Source organism: Platalea leucorodia, assembly GCF_965183815.1.
Source record: "Platalea leucorodia genome assembly, chromosome: 4".
In the NCBI taxonomy this organism is placed as follows: Eukaryota; Metazoa; Chordata; class Aves; order Pelecaniformes; family Threskiornithidae; genus Platalea; species Platalea leucorodia.
This window is the reverse complement of record NC_138826.1, coordinates 8,370,003-8,392,757: the sequence shown is the minus strand read 5'-3', so window position 1 is coordinate 8,392,757 and position 22,755 is coordinate 8,370,003. Positions and strand designations below refer to the sequence as shown.

At 35.9% G+C, this 22,755-nt stretch overlaps 1 protein-coding gene across 1 annotated transcript in view; it reads right to left on the bottom strand.

Moving 5' to 3' along the window:
- Positions 1-939: 939 nt before the first annotated feature.
- Positions 940-22,755, bottom strand: part of PDZD8 (PDZ domain containing 8) — a 66,776-nt gene continuing 44,960 nt past the window's right edge. Inside the window, exons 4-5 of the mRNA XM_082308678.1 lie at positions 7,771-7,933; positions 940-5,511 (exon numbers count right to left, since the gene is read on the bottom strand). Of these exons, the coding sequence (XP_082164804.1) occupies positions 3,314-5,511; positions 7,771-7,933 (2,361 nt within the window). The 3' untranslated portion in view covers positions 940-3,313. The remainder of the gene's footprint in view (positions 5,512-7,770; positions 7,934-22,755) is intronic.

Here is a 22,755-nt window from a genome sequence, read left to right as displayed (position 1 = left end):
AGACTAAAAAAGACTAAAAAAGACTAAAAAAGACTAAAAAAGACTAAAAAAGACTAAAAAAATCTAGCAGTTCTACATTTTGGATTTTCTGTGCCATGGAGGAATACGTAATCAAACACGAACCCTTTTTGCTGACAGTCAGGAAGTAACTTTACTCACAGAAAATACAAAATACGAAAGAACGCCAGAGGGTTTTTTGCATATATTTTTATCTGTGCCACTTTAAGTGTGATAAAGTTACTTAGTTCCTTTGTTCCCACACCTTAGTCCTCCCCTGCAGCTGTAAACTTCCATGCATGTTTTATTTCAAATTTGAGGGAAAAACTCCAAGAATAAAGAATTATAAGGAAAAACTGATTAGATAAAAATGAGCTAGTAAACCACTAAGGATTTGTTTAGTTATCCATTAACATATTCTGAAGGACAGGGCAAATCAGAAGAATTTTTCTTGGACAATTTTTTCCCCTAATGTAACTCCAGCAATGGTCGTTGTCACCAATAACTGAATAGCAATAGCATTTGAGCACTGCTTGGAGGTCTTAAAAAAAAAAAAAAAAACCACAAAAACAAAAAAAACCAAACACCAAAACACAAACATCCTTAGCATTTGATAAGATTATCTAGCTACACAAAGAATAAACTAGAATCACCAATTTGAAAGAAATCTATGTCTACTATTACACTGTTTGGAATAAAAAATAAACGCATATCCAAACAGACAGAATGCATAAAAGCCCAACTGATCCAGCAATCAGTAGCTTTATTTAATGCAAAATTTGTGGTTTTTCTCCCAAAGATCTTTTCTTTAAGTAGTGGCTTTAGATGATAAACTATTGCAATACAAATGTTTAAAAAAAATATTAACACAATGCAAAGAAGTTGATAATTTAGCAAAACTATTTTATTAAAGCTTATTCTCATGATAAAATAATAGCCAACAAAATCATTAGGCAGATCTTCTGCAAATGTGTGTAGCTGCCACCTATTCAGATATCATTAAGTCAAGATATTCTTGTTTTCTGTGGTATTCTTTATTTTCAGCTATTTACAGTCACGCATGAAGCAAAGATTACATCAGGAATGTAGTATTACAATTTTCCCCTTGAGATTAACCGTTTATTGTAATTAATGCCAGATAGGAATTTATGTTTTCCTTCTTATCACTAAAATACAACTATTTTGCCCTTTTCCCATTCAGTATATTTAAAAATATTGCACTACGTTTAATTTATCTCTTACAATCATCATTAGCAATGCTATACGAGGAAAACTATATCCAGCTTTTCTTACCCACTGTATTACACAAGTCAATTTAAAACTCTGAATGCATTTTTTAAATCGGTATTTGCATTGTTTTCACAGCTCCTTCATGTGTACCAGGGTTTAAATGAAGTACTTGGATATATTTGAAAACCTCTATAGTAGTCCGTAAGAGCAAACACTGATGGAGATTGAATGCAGATCACCACCAATGGTAAGCCACTGAGAAAATGGAGTGGGGAAGTCTTAATATGCATCTCAAGCAAGTATAGGTTAAATAACTTTTAGTCAAGAAGGGAAGCTAATTTTGTGCGATTATTTGCTGAAGCTTAATTTCAGAAGTGTGTCACATGCCTCTTTTAGCATGGATAGTGTTTTCCATACATCAACTAAGTATCAACTGCCCAGAACTCACAAAAAAGTGCAAGTAGTTGCATGCGTGGAAGTAACCATTTTGTTTAGAAGTACCAGTATGCTCTTCCATCTGTGAAAACCATTGCTTCTTAATTTTGCCCATCACAAAATAAACTGAGAAGCAAATTTAATGGCGAGGTACATTACAGGCTGCCTCAAAATTTAAATGAGTTATTTTACCATCTTAGATTCAACTCCATTTCCACAAAGGCATTTTTTTTTTTTTCTACTACCAGTGATAATGATACCAGTACCTAACACAGTACCTAAAATAAAGGTGATATTTTATACGGCATTTCTATACACAGAAGATGAAACAAAGACATGTTTACAGGAAATAAATAAGAACAACGGCCTTAGCCAGGTGATGCTAAGATCCACAGTTTACACATAGCACAAAACCAGAGAGTTCTTTTCAAAAGCTGCTGGCTGAAATTCTTCCTCATCTCTACTCGACTCACTTTGACTCAAATAAAACATGTTATATACACTATAGGACATTTTTCTGACAAAGGTGATCCTTCTGCTCAGACTGTCTCTTCTGTCTGAGAAGCTGAATGCAACTTATCACTATATGATTACTCAAAAGTGTTGAGAGAGAACACGTTTACCTGTTTTGTAAAGTATTTTGTAGCTTAAGCTTTCTGAAATGATAAGATAAAGTCTGCAGCAAAATATTAATTTTTTTAAAATTACTTAAACCGTCATTACATGCTTTTTCAGAGAATGCAATGAAACCTCCAACTCTTGAGAAGAACAATTTTCCTTTATCAATTTATCAGATAATACAACAACACTTAAATATATAATTTTGTTCTGGAAGGCAACCAGCCTCTTATCTCAAAAATATTCCCAATTAAATTATTATTAGAGACTAGTATGTACTTTGATATCTAGTATTATTCAATCAGGATACAATAGCCGAAAGTTCTAAGGAAGATTTTTTTAGCATAGCATTACTATATTTCACGTTAATTACAAACTATGAAAAGTTTTTGTATTTAACAAAAATATGGGGAACAAGTGATATGCAATGTTAACTTTAGTAAATATTAATAACAGACAAAATGAAAGACCTTTTGTTTGCTTTCATGATATGTTTGGCAAAAAATACACAACTACCTAGAAGACATACAATAACCGTGATCAACATTTTAAAGCCTGGTCCCTCGGTGACTTCTGTGTCAGTCATCAGCTTAGGCATGCAACAAGCTTATAATTTTTTTCATCATACAATGGAAACTAAACATCTTGAAAATCCTGCAGTTCCCTGTTTCAAACACTAGCTCAAGAAAAAAAAAGGGGGGGGAGGGGGCAAGTAATACATTAAGGACACCACACACATTAATGTGAAATGGTAAGGTTACATAATTAGAAAAAATAAAAATAAGTTATTAAAAATAAATTTCCAATATAAACCCCAAAATGTAGTTTTAACCAGCCAGTTCAACAAAAGGATGGTGCTGTAGCTGGAGAAGAACCATTATTAGCTGTACTCTTACACAGGCAAATAACTGTGCAGAAGCAGGACATGTACATTATACCAGTGTTTTAATTTAATTTGTGTGTGTGTGTGTGTGTGTAATTAAGTGCAAAGTATTCTTTTAGTCCATTCCTTCAAAGGCTAAATATGTAAATATCAGTCTAGCGATTGAGGTGGATCAACTGGTTCTTCTGATATGATGTTGAATGTTGGCGCCTCTGTCAGACTGACATCTTCGTTATCCATTTCTTCGGCTATGTTGGGTTCCTCCGAATCTTTAGTCCCTCTTTTGGACTGCCGCTCTAATGACATGTTCTCCAAAGACTCTATATCCTCAATGCCTGCTCTGTAGTGGATCATCAGCAGCGTAAGGGCCTGCAGTCTTTCACCTGACTTAGCCAGCGCAGCAGAAATCAAGGCTTTTTTCCTTGCATCAGTTGTCTCTTTTTCTTCTTTAACGAGTGAATTATTATTTTCCAGCTCCTGGTCTATTTCATTCTGCAGCTTATCCAACATAAATTCTAATTTCTGAAAACGCTCCTCTGTGGGTAAACTTCTGTAGAGATCACGTCCAATTTCTTTAACGGCAATGAAGACACTGTCATCTAGACCACCCTCCTTTCGGACCAACTTTATCCCAGTACCTGCTGCACGTTTTGAAGGACTGCTTGGCCCGCTGATTTCAGTGTCGCTACTTTCATTATCAGAAGTGTTTGGTGTGTGCTTTGGTGAAGGTTCTACCACCTCTGTTCCTTGCTCAGAAAGGCGAGCTTTGGGGACTTGACGAAGGTTTAACAAACGGGTGCTTGTATTGATGATATGCCTGGTCAAACCTGTAGTTCTGTTAACAGATTTAGATTCTGAATCCACACGAGAGGATGCAGCTGGGGGAGCTTCCTGTCCTTCTGCTCTACAACCTCCCGCAGTTCGATCAAGTCGCTTTTCAGCTCCTACACAAAAAGGTGTCTCAGTTAGACATTTTTCTTGACATTTTTTATGGCAAACATAAGCACAGAGCATGCACTGCGAAGCTGCTTTAGTCCATACTTTCTTTTTGCAGTAATCACACCAAGTCGGATTCTGAAACTGAGTATCTTGAAAGTTATGCTTGTTCTCCGTAAAAACAATTTGTCCCAAGTAAGGATCCTCTTTCTGAAGTGCACGAGCTTCTTCTTCCAAGTGACATTCCCTTTCTTTCTCCAGGAGAAAGTTTGAATCATCTATTTCACCTTCTTTTAAATATTTGAAGTGTAAAGTTACATCACCATAACAAAATTTTTCATTGAATCCCTTATGGGTTGTCAAATTCCGCAATGCTGTTCTAGTGACTGCTGCTTTAGGTGTAGGAGCATCCAGTTTAAATGTTCTAATATACTCCATTGAGGATGTAGCTATACAATCTAAAGCAATTTGTTCAAGTTTTATGCTTGCATATCCTAAGCAGATAAAACCACCTGCTTTGAAAGGGTCTCTGCACCAGAGTGCAACATTAAGGTACTTATGGTATCCTTCTACTTCAAATAGACAGGAGGATGTTCTCGTCCTTGGCCATCGGCCTTGCCGGATTTTGTAAGGAATTTCTGGTGATTCCCATGTTTGATGATCATCTCCACTATCTTTGTAACTACGTGCATTTTCTGAAAGTCCATCTTTTAATGTATCTTGTTTTGGTGCTGTTATTACTTTTGATACCATCGGGTCTTCTATTTGATCATTATTCTTTACTACCTTCTCTGTACATTTATCTCCGTTATTTGTAGGTGGAGGTGGCCTCTCTGGTTTTTCAGAAGGTACACCTCCAGTTTCCAACAGATTTTGAGTTTCATTAGTAGGCAAAATAAGCTTACTTTGCGGCCTAGGTGGCACAGGAGGCTTAGTACTGGATCCTTGTGATTGTTTACCTGATTGCTGCGATGCATCTGAACTGTCAATAGTTTTGGGTGTTGCCACTTTAGCTCCATCCTTCTGTTGCGTTTTTGATGTTGTCTGATAACTTCCTAAATGCAGTTTTCGATTCAGAATCGGAGATATAGTTCCAAGTGGTTTAGCAGCAAGTATTACTACTGAACGTTTGGGACTCGGAGTTGTTGGCAGATCTTCTTTTTGGTCAGGTGATTCACAAGCTAAGTCCTCAAATTCTGAATCAAAATCTCTGTTATCAACATCAGCTGATAAACTAGCTTGGTCATCTTCTGGTTGTGTCAAAAAAGCAGTGTCTTCCAATTGCCCAAATCCATCCTGCAGCGCTGAACCATGCTGATTATACCCAACAGGCCTTTCATAAAAGACTAAAACTCTGTCCCCAGCCTGTCTAATAAGCTTCAACACTTGGACAGTTGATGTGATTTTAACACCTATTAAAAAAAACAAAAATTGTTAAATTTTAATTATGATAACAATCTAAATGGCCAAAAATAGTCAACAAACATCTTTAGATCTTTAACAGTGGTAATAGTACTATTGCTCACTAACAAAGGAAGTCAATTATGACAGAAGAGCTTAATTAAAATGTAACAGATGGATCCTTTCCATTTTATTCATACAAATATATCACTTCAGGAGCTGAAAAAGATACTAACATAAATACTCCAGTTTGCTGTTTGTTATCAATGCTGCAAAGTTATAATGTTCATTTTACATGCTAACATTTTTAACCTTGGTCTTATTGTAAGTTTGGACTTTTCAGCAGCAGGGATTTAACAAAGGATTCAAGAGATGGGTATCTTTAAACACAGTTATAATTAAAACAGAAGCAGGCTAACAAAGAAAATAGTTCCAATATGCTACAAAATATAGGCATGATGCTACATTCTCAGTGTGGCTGAACAGTGAACTGAATCACCTCCCTCATCGGAACTTTCAGAGCCATTTGACAGTACCTGCAGAGCCCATGGGAAGATTCAACAAATTACATGCGAGCTTTACATTACCTGTTCGAAGCAACTCAAAACCCTTTTACATCACTGGAGCAATGCAATGGGGATTTAGGCAGTACCTAATGACAATAACTCGTTGTAGTGGTTAAGCTCTGGTCTGTAAAACCTCTCAGATAAAAACTTAAAAATAAATATTAATGTGACTGTGCTAGTAGGGAGTTTAAGTAGCTCATGCCATAAGTGTATAAAATTCTATCTTCATAGTATTTTACCACACTAACTCTTCTATAGTATCTTAATGACTCAGCAGAACCATATATAAAATTACTTTACCTCATATTTATAGGGTTAATGTTTGGAGAAGAAATGCGTGTGCTGTCACATGCAGGGATATGGGGGATACTATATACAGCTCATAATTATGCAGTTCTTTCTGCAGTTCTTTCCCTACCAATGACATGATGGAGATAATCTCTAGATTCACAATATAACCCTAACATAATTTCTTTTACCATTTTTCCCCTAGAGTGATTTCAGTTTACATTCTATTTTATCAGTGGTACCTACACTTATTTCTAAAATGTTATTAATATACAGTGATATTCCTACTCCTTTTTAGTCTTTATAAATCCCTGGACACTATACAAACCCCAACAACTTTAAACTAAGTTACTTACAATTCCTACTCCATACTGTTTTATTTAGTCCCACAACATCCAGTAGAATAGAAAAGATTGCATTCTTTCTTAATGATCATAAACAGGTTTCTATCTGCTGCTTTCACTAAGTTGATTAGCCACTGTTCTCGTTAATGGTTTATTTGTCCTTGTGTCCACTGTCATATTCTGTAAGTCCCCTCCCATTCTCAAGTTTAAAGCAGTAAGATTTCCAGTATCAATTTCTGATTATGGTTTATGATTATCATCTAGTTCTCTGTTGGTCTCAGGGTCCATATAAAACAGAAGTATTCAAGCTATATCTGGAGATGGTCTAATTTAAAGTTGTGGAATATAAACTAGTATCAATCCACTTCATAATGCCCAGGGATTTCAACAGAATCTTTATTAAAAAAAAAACCACAGTGCCCTCCCCCACAAAAGTCAAGGGTAACTTTTTGCCTCAACACAGCACTTATCTGCCAATTTGGCCAAAGTCTTCAAATATGAGAACTTCAGAGTAGATTTCTAAATAATACTTAGGCTCCTACATGTCAGAGCTGACAAAAATTGATACTAAAGGTATAAAAATACTGTCAAATACTCAGCAGACCTTGGGTCATTTTGACATTTCAGACAATTACTCTGTTAGTCAACAATATGTTTACACTACTTGTTCCATACTCTATTTAGTACCTTTAGGTTCAAAGCTGAGTATGCAGGCCTAAGATGTAAAATGTTAGTTTTCTTTGTAAGCTAAGCACATTTTGTAACACCACTGGAAGAAACTAAGTAGAGAACCTCACAGCATCACTATTAGAGCAGTTAAAATATGTTTACATTCAAATGTTTACTCAACTTTATTTTGACTTTTACCTAGCAAAGAGTAAATAAATATGCAAGAAAACAAACCCAGTGAATGATAACCTTAAGTGGCCATAAATACATAAATGTTAGTTTTTATTATGAGTGCCAGGCATAACTGTAATTGTTGAGAAAGGTAGTGCAGTTGAATTGTATGCAGACACGTCCTCCCAGTTTGCAAGACGACACTTATTTTGAAAGCTGACATATTACTCACTGCCAATTGCTAGAAGTCTGTCTCCCCTCTGTAGATCAGCAGCCGCAGCAGGCGAGTTTGGAGTCACAGTTTCAATGACAACATGCCCTGCATCTTCTTCCTTGGACTGCACAAGGCGAAGCGTGAGTCCGACACTTTGCAGATTCCCTTTCACTAGTTCTGCCTAGAAAGAAAGAAGTTAAAAAGCTAAGGGTATGTTGGTTAAGCTGACTGCAAGGATTCATGGTTACTAATGATCATTTAAATAAAATTATACAACTGATATTATTAAAAAATTACATTAGGACTTCCATTGACTTCATTAAGCAGATTATCACATAATAGATTAACTGTCTGCCAATTCAGTTTACAACTTTGGAGAAAGATGGAACCAAATGTCATCAGTTCTGAAGAACCAAATATGCCAAAACTAGAGAGCAGCGCAAGGAATTGTCAGCAAAATAAATATATATGTGTATATATATATATATATAAAAATGTGTGTGTACACATCTGTTCAACAGTTTATATACAATTAATAACAGTACTGAGCTAACCTATGCAAATACAAGTCAGCAGGAAAGGCAATACGTGGCTCATCTTTGCAAAAAGCCCCAGTCCTAACAAAGCTACAACTAAACACCTCATCATCCATTTTATTGGGAAGAAGCTTTGTTAAAAGGTGCACTGTACCATCAATCTAGGTATCGCTTTGAATATACCACATCTGTGTTATAAAACCTGTTACTACAAGTAGCTCTTCAGTACTCCACACAAAAAGGTGTTTGGAGTGAGAAAAATATTATGTACTTGCACATTGCTAAAGCATATTTAGCACAAATCGAAATTAAGAATAGCCAAAGAAGTTTCTTCAAAGACTCAGAACCCTTTTCTCATATTTGTCTTGCAAGACAAATACAAGACAAAATTTAATTTAATCTCAAATACCTTATTCTAAAAAAAAAAAAAAAAATAAAAATAAAAATAAAACAACTGCAGTGCAATCTCTGTAGCAGAGTTTCATCCCACACTCATGCACAGATCTCTCATAATTTGGAAGTCTCTACTGAAGAACATACTAGGTAGTGGTCAATTGTTTACATACTTCAGTGTCTGAGATCTTTGGCAACTTTTTTCTTAATAAAGACTGTCCTTAGTGAGTTTAAAACATACTTTTTTTTTCCCCCTTAAACACATTCCTTCAGGGCTGTTTCAAATGGCCGTCTACTATCATTCCACCAAAGTACATTCTGTCTATTTGACAGGGGAACTCAGTCTATGTTTCAGCTCCAAGGACAGAAATTTAATTTGCTTTTTTGATTCCCAAGAACAGAGAGACAGACATTGTTTGTAGAAAACCTCCATAGGAAATTTTCTATTTGGTTTCAATTTACTGAGTTTAGGGAGAGAGTCTTCTCCTCCATCCTTCTGCATTTACTTTGTTGCTGTTCAATCGTCGATGTTTGAACTGTCTGGAGCCGATCCGCCTCTTCTGAGGATGTGTTCGTTTGCTTAGTTTTGTACAATGGCTTTCCACAGATGAAGTGGATTACTTAACTTGAGTGCAGGACTCTGTCCTTGGCTGCATGGCTTTCACTTCTTTCCTATAACCTTAATAGCACCACATGTTGGGTTTCTGTTTGTTGTTCAGTTCTTTATAGAAATAAAAACGCTACACTAAACAGTTTACTTAAGAACAGCATTGAGTTTGAAGAAGCAGACTTGCATTAACTTTCTAAGCTTTGTCACTAATTTTTGCATTTCCCACAGTCACTTAAAGATAATATTTTCTCTCAAACTTTGTTAACGTCTATTGCTAATACCCAGTGATGTATGTAAGAATAACAAGACCAAAGATATGCTTAACTGCAGTTCTAAGATTCAAGGTTCTTCTATAATGCAAACAAGTAAATAGTTGCCTACAGAAACAACTGTGCTCGGGTTTTTTGGGAGGGGGGGTTTGCTTGTTTTAATTAAGGCCATTCCCATTTACACCATGAAACTCTGATACATAATTAAATTTTAAAAAAGTAAATAATAAACTGTTAAGTGTTAAGACACAAAGAAAAAGTATTAGAAATACCTGTGGAAGAAAAGAGAAACTTTTTTTAAAAGAAAATAATTACTCTTCTGCTTTAGTCCTTTATTTATATATAATATGGCTTTAAGTTAGCAAATGTTGCACATGCTATATGGAAACAACATGAACAATTACTAGAATTTCAAACAACACTAGTTGAATATTTTAACTGTGAAAACCACAAATGACATGAATTTGCTGTCGTGGCATACAGACCTACACCAAAAACTCCCTTCCAAAAATCACTCCCCTGTGCTATGTAGCTCTGCATATTATCATCAAACAACGAGGAGACCGTTATTTCTGAGATTTGCCACAGAGTCTAAGTACTCAAATCTCAATTCTCCTATGATGGTTCCTTTGAAAGTCTTGCTCTAAATGATTCAGGTTGGAAATCCAGAGTTCCAAATCCTTGTGTTTGAATAGATAACAAAACTCTCATAATGAACATCAGAAATTAAACTCCCACTTAAGGAATGCTGACAAACATGAATATTACGAAGGACTGAAAAGCAAACTATAACCGTTTTTTGCCTTAATTTTTGTTAGTCCACTGAAATATAAGGCTCTTTAATGAGAGAATTTCAGGAAAGAAACGGATGAATGCTGGAGAATACAAAACAAAACAGGATGATTTTCCTCTTAACTCTAAGTTATTCTGGCCATTTAATTACACTCTTTTAGGGATACGTCTATTTTGATGATATATAGTTTCTTCCAAAATCTTACATTAGTTCTGGATCTTAACACCCAGAACTGGAGCTAATTAATAACACAAGATGTTTAAAGTCATGGCTCATCCAAGACAGATAGTCTGTTAGTTTTGCATCACTGCAGAAGAAACATTGCTGCAAGTTTGTTTGCAACAGGAGATAATTCTTGTGCAATCAGTCTTTGAGCGGATCAGAAAAACACCCAACTACTGAAGGAAGCTGGCCATCATAACACTTTTACAGGAGTTACCTCATGCAAATCTACTTTCTTTTACAGTCATTTTCTCATCCATTCAAAGAGTGGCACAAAGAAGCGATAAGATTTCTAAAGATCTGTTCTTCAGAAAGCAACAAGCCTTATATGAAAGGGAATGCCAGAAGGAAAGCAAGAGCTGGCACTGCAACATCCAGCGTTTTGAAAGCAGGCAGCAATGACCTCTAACCACTGTTAGTACTTGCAATCACGGCAAACTGTGTAATGAGCAGATATGGGCAAAGAGCATAATTAGACAGTAAAAAGGAAAAAAAATATTACCAAAAGCTTTCTTACAGTTTGTCAGTACAGACCCTCATCCTCTTGAGCTTCCTTTGAATCCAAGGACTACTTTGAGCGGATCTCAATAGTGGATGACTTAAAAATGAAATATGCTCTACTGTAAAAGACTAGAAACCTCTGAGGTGATTCCCAGCATTTCACCCTTCCCTCCTCTCCCAGGGCGAGACCACATAAAAGGAACACGGGACAGCTGGGACGAAAGACGCTTAGGTATCTCGGAACATTTGGCTCCCATGCAGGGACACCGACCGCAGATTGCAGTTTGTATGACTCACTGATGGCGAGGAGACTTCCAATATTCTAGCGGTATCTGATGGAAAGCTGTTTTTGGAAGGAGAGCGCCTTTGAACATAACAAGCAAAGTTCATCTCAACTTTTTATTAACTTTGGCACTGTCACAAGCTTTCTCACGAAGTAAACTGGTTTTATTTATCAACCCAAACCAGATGAACAGTTTCCTTGATTTTTCTCTCTGGCAACTCCAAGTTTCACCAAGCAATACCACAATCGCTCAGGCTAGCTGCAGTGCAGGTAAACACTGTTTCAAGCTCTGAAACACCCCCCACCCCAACAAGTACACTCACAAAACCAAGCATCTTCGTACACCCAGCACAGCTACTTTATGCCTTTCTGCCTCTCCCTCAAATTAAAACCTGATAATAAATGTTAAGAGCCAAAGATCTACCAGAACATGAGACATCAGAAGGACAAAAATCAGCTAAATAACACAGAGGTTAGAAGAAATAAATGTCCTTTAATTATCAGCAATTTATCAAGGAAGCTTGCTGCAAGGGACAAAAATTAACAGCTGTGCCTGGAAGAAAGGGAAATTTCAACCAACCAGCTATACCATATTAAAGCAAGTTTATTTTAATTTGATCTCATTAATAGATCTGTTTTACTAGTTTCTGCAAGCCCTAGTAGTTACTTAAATAAGGAGCAAGACAAAGCAGATAATACTACTTGCTTGTCAGTGACAGGCATACATTCAGAATAATTTATATTGAAAGTTAGAGCTAAACTGTGTCATAGACCTTAGAAAATGTACCCTTTTTTTTTTTAAAAGGTAAGCAACCTCCAGACTATTTATGAAATACTTGTTGAGATTAAGATGCAACAGAACAGAATGACTATCCTGGGAAAAAATGAAAAGAAGCAATTTCCTTATTTTATTATTAAAGAAAAAAAAAAAACAAACAAGAAGAGGACACAAGATGTCCATTCACTTTAAAATTAATAAAACATTTTGATGTGGGGCTGTGAATGCCTGACTCTTACAGGACAAAGTCTATAAGCATTGATTTCACAGTAGAGGCTTTAGTTCATTTATATGCATCAGTGTATGAGCCACCGCAGAGCATAACCCCACCACGACTTTCAGTTCAATATTGGAAGTATGTTCTGGAAATACAATGCAGCAGAAAATTATGTTGTGTCTCCTAGCCCTTCCTTACCTCGGCCTTGTCGTTCTGAAAAGACTAGCAGATGTTGGATGTCAGTGACAATCAATTTTTCCAACCTTTTTTAACATATTGATACTGAACTCCACAGCTACACAGTGATCATTCAGAAGTTTATAGCTTGCTAATAGCATTTAAATGGCCAAATATTTACATAAGTGTCAATACAGGATGCAGTTTTAATCTTCAAATGCTTCATTAACTTATCAGTCTGAAAGATTTTGCAAATACAAAGGGATGATAAATAAACATCCCTCTTATACGCAACAGACAAATGTGATGCCATCTCACTTGCTATTTGCTTCCCAAATTGCACCTACAAAGTTAGGGTTTTTTTGAATACAGTGGTAAGAATGTCATCAGTAATACTGTAGTCTTGTAACTACAACATAAGTTAACATTAGATATAGCATTTCCATTCAGAATTTCTAAGACAAGACATAATAAATAATGTCCAGCAATAAATACAGAGATTACAACATGTGGAAAAGTATGTATGACAACCTCTTACTAGTAGTGCAACATCATTCAGCTGAACTTTAAAAACTATTGGATGTGTACAAAAATAAAGTCACCAAACTAAGCCACAGCATCGTTGTCAGAGCATAAAACTTTTGCTTTTAAACCAAATTACTTATTTTCAGGAACTGAAAAGGAAATTGTTTTTTGAAAGCTTAATTTTACTCTGTAACTAATATTCCATATTTGCTTAATTATTTGTAAGCATTAACATAATAAAGCTTTATTAGAATTTAGTAAGCATGTCACATTCTTTTGAATACATACTAAGAAAAGGTTGATCACCCAAGCACATAAGAAATCTTATTTCATTGACTTTACATCAACTAAAGAATAATGTTTTTACAAATATTTCTTATTCCCTATCAGTGGTATGTAACACACTGTACGTATCACAATTTGACACCATGTCAGTGCTGTACTGTAGATAAAAACCTTATTTTTTTTTTTCCAACCCATCAGAGTTACTACAGTGGATCTTAGGTATTCTTGCAAGGTATGGTCTAATGTGTTTTGCAGAAAAAGAAGAGAATGTCTATGAATATGCCTGTAAAGTATTACATTCTCCTAGACAACCCTGCATGCTGAGGGGAAAGGAAGGAATATTTCATGTCAGAAAAGAGAAAACATTAAAGCACAAAAATAGGAAGCAGTTCCTTCTGTTCTGAAGACTCAGGTATTTGTATTATTAAAAAAAGGTCTTTGGCATATGTCTTTAAAATATGGACTTTAACATTACTGCTTTGTTCAACCCTATTACTGAATGCAGTCATTATATATGACCTGCGCAGTGAAGTGATTGCTAGATTATTTATACGGGCTAGAGGAGACAGTGAAAGGAAACAGGTATCACCAATCTCATGATACACTCTTTAGCAACACTAAACCGAAAGGAAAAAAAGATTTTTTTTTTTTTAAATTTTCTGAGAGGATTTCCATCTATGCTTTAGAGAAGGAGTAGATGTTTTTCTTCTTTGTGACACAGCCCCAAAGCCCAAAACTACAGGGCCAGAGTAGCACAAGCCTTTTCCAACCTATTCTCCAGCCCTCCTGTCCACGTGGCAGCATAACCCCTGAAGTGTTCCAGGGAAACTGTCAAGCAATCAATCTTGCATAGAAGGTGTCGGGTGTAGGCCTTGACCAAGGACTCTGTGATGACAGAAACACTTCAATTTCCCAGGCATAGAGAAAACTCCCAACCAAGAAGGAGGAGAAAGTTTCTGAGCATTTGAGAGCTAGCCTTGTTCTTGGGATGCTTAAACAGTTCATTAGTCAATAAAGTATGTACTGATTATCGATTATAAACTGTGTCCACTATTACGTCTTACACATACGTAGGTGTATTGATACGTACACCCACTCACACAGTTGCACAGAAATCCATTAAAAATTCAGTTCATGAACTTGTTAAATTGGCTGGGGTTCCAAAGCGACTCCCTGGTTAGTATGCATTCAACTACACTGCAAAGGCAGAGACAGACCCAAAAAGAACCAAGCCAGGAACTGGCTACCTAAAATTGGACATGTGCCTCCATCTCCTTAATCTTTATATTCCCTTTAGCAGGTTCAGACGTGTGAAAACATGCTGACAGAAGATTAAAAAAAAAATAAAAATAAAAAGCCACACTAGTATTTATAGAATAAGTAGACTATACAATGTGACAAACAATTGAAAGAAAGGAAATAATGTCTGTAATAAAATTAACTCTACATAGAAAACTGACTCTTTTTAATATTTATTTTTCTCCCCACTAGAAACAGGCATTAATTACAAATCACTATTGAGAAAAAGGTTGAAGGTAATTTAATGAAAAAGACTATATGTTGGCTATTTAAATATCAGTGTATATCAGAGCTAGAAGCAATACTGTATTCTAAGAAACCAACATATACTAGGAAACACATTTACACACTTGGAAATTAGATTACCGATTTGTGGGTTAATTTTTTCAAATAATTCATAAAATGTGTTTCCTAAGATTGTTTGAATAAAAATCTGATTTTATTGTTTCCATAATTGAAGCTAAATCTTAAAATCTAAAGTTGTTACTGTTCCAAAATCTGTATCAAGACTTCTATGACAATAATTAACATAGCAAGAAAGGGTATGTGATGCTTCCTCCATACCAAAGAAACGCACACCTTTAACATCAGATTTCATTGAAAATTTTCATGTATTTTCCCCCCATTCCCAGGTTTACATTGATTCAGATAATTTCAACAACCAGGTTGATTTGTGTCATCCCCTTCCCCCCGTTTTTTAGTACCTTGCCAAAACATATTAGACAAATGTTGAATGAGCATGTATTTGTTCTAGATATACTAGAATGGGGGATAGGGTGGATGGGTTTTTGTTTTTGTTTCCCCCCCCCAAAATAACTTAATTTATGAATATATTTAAACATTCCTTAAGAGAGAGAGAGAGAGAGATATATATATATGAATAAAACTTTCAGTAAGAAATTAAAAGGAAAATATCTGCTGCTTATGAAAAAAATTCGTTTGTCGAACAGCAATCCTGAAGATCCAAACTATTATTCTTGCACAATTCATTTTACAGTACACAACTGAGCAACTGCCAAAAAGATGTTGTTCTGCCCATTTTGCTTGGAAGAAGAAATTTGATAAAACCATTAAAAACTTAAAATGCATAACCAAAATAAGTTTTGGAAAAGCTAATAACTGCAGAATGAGCTTTCACCACAAGTAGACATCACCCATAAAAATAAAACTTCATGGCAAACAGGACTGAGCTACAGTGAATATAAAAATATTAAAGTTTTATCAGAAATCTGTCTCTGCAGGGATATTATGGCATTTATTTAGGTGCATAACCACATTTTCTTAATCTGTCCTATACCACTTAGTTTGATAGTCAAACCGTACCCAATGTTCACTGTAATGTTTGCCGTGGGTTTCTGGACTAGGCTGATCCTTCAAATTTTAGACAATACTAATTACTTGCTTTTTGCTTTACCTGGTGTTCTGCTTTCTTCCACTGCAGCTCTTACTCTGCTCTGAAAACCCATGACTTTAGAGAGGTTTTTCCATACTCACATAGCTGTCCTCGGCAGCCATTCACTTGCCTAATCTGTCATCCACTAAAAAAAAAAAAAATTGACCTTTTACATTGATCCCCTTTCACACCAAAAAATTCTGAACAATGCATTCTGTCTTGAAAACAGTCTTCATCAGTAAAACAAAGGAATCGGCCAACACTCAAAATCATCTGAGAATGAATATTCACACAATTTTTCTAGTACAAATGTTTGCAATATCACAAAATATGTTCTGCAGCTTGTTTAGTTTTATTCAATATTGTCAGTTTTGTCATTACTGCCTTTATATATATATATATATATTCGCATTCTGTATCGTATCAGCTGAAAATGCTTGCAGATTGGAGTATACATAACCAACTGAAACACTAATTACCAACTGGCAAATCAGGTACCAATGGCACTACTGCTCATTCATACTGTACAAAGCTTTATGGGACTGGCTACACATTTGTGCCTTTTTGTGTGTCACTGAACAGATACTAAAATCATTGGTTTGTGGACTCTTCGTGCTTCCTTGAAAGGAATTTTATAAATTACCCAGTTCTAACACGATGGGTTGACTCAGATGTTCATCCACCATCACAAGTATCTCTGCAATTTTAGTGTGACTGCCACGGACTTCTCAAAGGGAGCTCTGACCACTGATTAAAGCAGAGGAACTACATAGCCATTTCAAGAGGTACAGTTTAAGTTCCAACGCTAGAAAATAAAGCATTCAGAGAGAAGTTAAGAAACACTGGAGTCCTAATGGCGCTGGACCTTTTAAAGACCTTTTTTAAGTTGTGAAAAACTCAGCTCCACAAAAAGATTGATTTTTTTGTTTGTTTGTTTGTTTTTTAATTGTGGTTACTGGTCTCCCACTCAGCAGATGATGCATGTGACCCACACACCACTTTCCCATTTCTTCTCCCCTTCGCCAAGAGCAATAAAAAACAAAACCAACCAACTAAAACCCCCCACAAACCCTCACATAAAACACCTTTGCCTTCAAAAGACTTCTTACATTTACTGGCATCTGGAAATGGCCAGTAAGTAATCAGTTCTTGCTGATTCTCTCCTGTGACTAAATCAGAGAAATGTATATGCTGACTTTAAACCTGTTAGTCTGTATTCTGATGTCAAAGTAGTCAGCACAAAATCAATTAGTCCACTCCGAGTTTGATGTTGAGACAGCACTAAATCTTAGTACAGGTAAGTTGGCACTGCTGAGTTATTTCAGGTATATCAATATTAGAGTGCTGTACTGCAGTGTGGACCTACCTTCCGTTGCCTTGAGAGTGTCTCAGATTTTTACTATTCTCCACTGTTTTTAATCTCTTCTTGTCCATTCCAAGTATATCTTTAAGCATAGCATAGAATTTTCTCCAAGCAACACTGGAAGCAGTTTTTAAGGGACAGAATTTCCCTTTAATGGGTACGTCACATTTCAGCCACCCCAATGAATAAAATGAAAAAATAAAAAAAATTGTGGCACACACTGTCTATTTTAACAATCAAATAGCATTATTAATGTAAAAGCCTGTACAGCAAATGTGTCACAGAAAGAGAAATCAGGCTTATAAGCAATGGACTTACTAATTCTGCTTTCTTAGCAAGGTCTGGAATAGTCACCAGCTTTGCTTTTTGTGGAATAGTAGGAATAACAGATTTTTAAATACAATAAAACAGTGAAAAAATGGAAGTGGAATGTTAGACCTTTTGCTGTTAATTTTTCCAGCTATGTGAATTGTGATCTGTGCATAGGGAGACACAACTATTTCAGATGAAGGCTGCAGTTTTCATGTTTGGTTTTTTGGTTTTGTGTGGTTGGTTTTTTTTCTTTACTTTTAGGAAGAAGCATATTTATGGATAAATTTCTTGCGATTTTTTTTACTAGTCATCTTATATAGCAAGCTAGTGAACCTCATTATTTTCTGTTCTACATGGTATCTTACAAAAACCAAAAAAATATAAGTCACAAAATGTGATGGCAATTTCATTCTGAAGTGAATTACATATTGGACCAAGACCACATTTAAAGTAATAATTCATTAAGGCCACAATACTGCAAATGTTACGCACATGTCTAACTTCACCATCATGCGCTATTTGTCTGAAATAAATGTGACAATTCAGGGTAGTGAAGTTAAACATCTGCATGTCTGCCTGATGAGCACTGAAGACATTTGACATCAGCAAAATCCAGAACGGGATAGTTACTGAACAAAATAAGGAGCTACATCTTATTTTCCTCAGTACTTCTGACACATTGCAGGTACTCTTTGACTAGGCTACTACTAAAAAAGTGCACCTTCCAATTGTACAGTGAAACAGGTTATGTGACACGCAAAAACTAAACTGTTTAGCAATTATCATGAATTGCTGAGGCATTCTTACTAAGCAGCAATTACAGGAGTTGAATAGAGGAGTTAAAGACAAACAAGGCAGCAGAAAACCTGCATTTAACTTCAAAGTGTCAGAAGTAGGTAAAATGCAGACCTTCAGTTTTATGCGGAGCTCTTTGGACAGCAATTTAGTACAAACATCAATGTAGCTCTTCTTTAAGGGCTCTTACTCACTGACATCCTTTTAGTCTTTATTAAACCCAACTGTGATGATTTCCTTTGGCCCTGAAAAAGTTGAAAAGATTGATTTTTTTTTTTTTCTCCAAATCTTATATCACCGTTTATGTGTCTGATAGAAAAAAGGCTTCCTCCAATATTGGTTAAACATGACTCAGTCATCATATAAATGTTTCGTAAAGAACTCAGGTAGTCTAATAGCAAACATTGAAATAAGGTTACTGAAACTGGATATTAAAAGGAACGAAGCTCATTAATAATACCATGTGTGACACCAAACCAATAAAAAGTTTATGTAGTTAATGGTTTTCTTTGTATAAATTTGTTATGAATTGCTGCAATGCAAATTACAGATAAAGGAGATTAACGAGAACATAAAAGTTTATGCACTGTGAATATGTGCACACGAGAGAGAGGTCAACCCTGGGTTTTGTTCATCTCTGAGATGGAAAGCAAACAAAATGAAAAACATTCAAGTGTGTACATTAAAAGCAAACCCTCTAAAACAGCTAGTAATTCCTTATATTTATCTTGGAAGTACCTAATTAATAGTGATGAAACAGTTAATATTAATCTTCATGTAATAAATTCAAAATATTAGACTATCAGGTAAAAGGTTTTTACAATGGAAATAATAATCATGGTGCAGAGTTTTCTTCTCCACACAGAGAAACTGCTTGACAATTCTCACTACTGCACCCAGCAGCATTAACCACATGATTACCGACACAGATATTGCCATCAAAACTAAAAGTATAAAAAGTTATTATCCACTGTAGTTACAGTAATATGCATCACAGATGTCAGTTTCCATGGAAATAAAATATACAATACTACTTTCTAATGCAAACCAATCATTACTCTTAGATCTCACTAAAGGGCTTAAAAGTCACATTTTAAAAAGGGCTTAAAAGTTACATTTCTGAAGGAAAAATGTTGATGGAAAGAATAAGTGCATTATTTACAGGTTGATTTTATTCTGGAGCAGAAGTGTTTTCTTTAGAGCAACAGCAATGCTAACTGCAGAGTTACATCTGGCATATAGTGCATCTTCTGCAATGAGCAGGAGCTTCGTAAGTACTCCTTGCCTGGGAATCTTCAGGAAAATGCTGGGATTTGAGACGGGAGCAGAATCACTGCTCCAAGGAAGAGCTCGGTGCTGGCAGCGGCAGCGGCAGGGCCGGGGAGCGCCGGCAGTCCCCGCAGAGGCCAAAGCGGCGGGCGCAGCGCTGGTCTCCTGGCTCTCCCCCAGCCCCGCAGCCTGGCTGACCCCTTACACTACCCTCAACCCTAGCAGGATTTTCTGATTAACCTTTGCACCAAAGCTGAGGAAATCAAGCAGTGTCATTTGACTTAAAGATGTGACATATTTAAGCAGTTACTTACACAAGAGCGTGCAAAAAAAAAAAATGTAAAAGGCTATACTCTTACAATCAAACCATTACAATTTTGGTAATACAAATCACACTCTTATTAATAACATCGTCTAAGCAACAGGGACTTCACATGTACCTAGAACCAATGTCATTACACAATTTGAAACATCACAGGACTTAAGTGAACACAGTTTGTTGTTTCTGCACTGCATAAACATACTATCTTCTTGACAACTGTTAACATTTCTCATCAATATTAATGGCTAGATGGCTATTAAAGAAAAGCACAAGCCTGAATAATACCCTGCATGACCCGATCACTGTTCAGACTCTGCATTCCCACAGAACTAGCTAAACCCAAAGGAACTAAAGCAGATGTAGTAAAATGATTCGTCATTGTAACAGCTCTTCAGAGATTAAATAGAAGATCCGTTTGCATCAACATGAAGTTCCCGTTACAGACAACCCCCCAAGCCCCACCCCGTGCCTGGTAAAACCAGAAGATCAGTTTTCTTCTGAAATTCTACATTGCCAAGACCAGAAAAGATGGGGATTTGTATCTAGCTTATTCCGAATAATTACTGTAAGAAGGCCAAGGTTTTGTATCTAATAATCTTTCTCTACATTGAAAGGCAGCCAAACCACACTTTGTTTTCAATTAAGTTCTGGACAAAACACTGCAGTATAAACACACAACCATATAACCAGTAAAGATTTCCACAACCGTACATCTATTTCTGGTTATTTTGTTGAACACATCACATCAACTCAATTTGTTTATGGTTATAGGGCACAAGTCGCTGCCAGGCAGTGAAACAGCGGCTCAATGTCACATCTAATTAGTAGCACCAAGACAACAGCACACCTAGAAGCCAGATTTTCATACCGTTACCACTCGTCACTTATAAAAATTGCCACAACTATTAAACTGAAAAAGATCTTTACACCATCAAATACTGACAATTCACTTTGCAAAAGAAATCAATACCTAGCTACATTTGCTTTGCACTTGAAAAATATTCTAGATTTTTTCCCAAATGCACATAAAGGTCACTTCCCAATATATCCAAAGATTTAGAAACTGAACATTAGCTGTAAATCAGAATCAACACACTATCCAGCTTTGCAACCTAGGTTCTATAAATGCTTCATGAAGATCAAAAGGTCTGAATTTTTCATAGAATCGTAGAATGGTTTGGCTTGGAAAGGACCTCTGTGTTGTAGCTTTCTCTCCATGTAATCAATGTGATCATATAATTGGCTAACAAAAAAAGCAGGATTTCCGCCCCCCCCCCCCCCCAAGTTAGATATCCGAGCGACAAGAAAACAGAAATGGTATAGCTACTTAGACAAAGAGCTGAATATCCTCCATTTCTAGGCTATGAAAAAGCTTTATTACAATGGATGTCCAAAAACCAAACAAAAAAACTACCTAGCTATGCCACACAGATTTCTGTTAAATGTTTGAGACTGGGATTGTGCATTATCACGAGACTTAGTCATGATTCTGGCAGAAATCTCTCCCATAATTTACCTCCCACCATGTATTTCTGGAGGTAGCAGAACATGTGTGTTCTCCAGAAACCCATTTTAGACCCCGAACCACTAACACTGAAGCATACAAACGTGCTAAAAGAAAAATACTCTTCCAGAGACAGCTTACTAGGAATCAAAGAAAAAAATAAGTTACAAGAGCAGGACACACTACCCATAAGAGAAGTAAAAGTTCATTAATTTTGACTGGGGTTTTTTGAAGTATCTTCTGGCTCAGGGAAGTAATATATACCAATTCCTCATTTCCCTATTGTAAGGCAAGTGCAAGAATGAATAGGAAATTATGTCAAGCTTAAAAACTTCTTTTACTTCAGAACTCACTACAGCTTCATGTACTCTGGGTTTATGCTCTATTATTTTTAGATTAGCAACAGATCTTATTGATAGCTAGTGAAATATATAAGAAAAATACTCAGCAGATTTCATAACGCAACATCTTTCCATTTCCCTTTCCCCCTTCTCTGCCACCAGAAACAGGGCTTGCTTGGGACCCTGACCAATTACCTTAACCAAAGAATTTACAGCTCACCCCTCATTTAATTTACAAACGAACAAAGATTTAGTCAATACCATAAAATGTCTAAGAAATAAATATATTTAAAAAATCATATTGAACAAAGTGTGCAGGGGAGCAGACCATCAGATGCACATGCATGATAGAAGCTGTCCTTAAGTACATCTTACTTAGTTACTTGAGGTGGTAAATATTTATCTTTCTACATATTACAGGGATGGAACCTGCATCAGTTCTGAAACCATGAGTTCTTTCTTTCTTTGATTTCTTAAGTATGACTAATTCAGTTTACTTCATAATTTGAATGAGCTTTATCAAACAAAAAAAAATTGAAAATTGCATCCAAGAAGTTGATGAAAATATTCTGTGTGATATAATCTGAATACTTGATATCAGGCCATACTTTCTTGACCATCACTGTAAAGCAACAGCTTTTGGGTGGAGCAGCCCAAAAAAAGTCATGGTTCATAAATGGCACATTAAATACTAAGTATTCAAAGTATGAGGTTTCTCTTTTAAATTGATACTTTTAAAAATATTTGATTTGAAAACCTACGTGTTTAAGAGATTAGAGCTCTATAAAAAAACCAAATGTGCAATGTGACGAATGA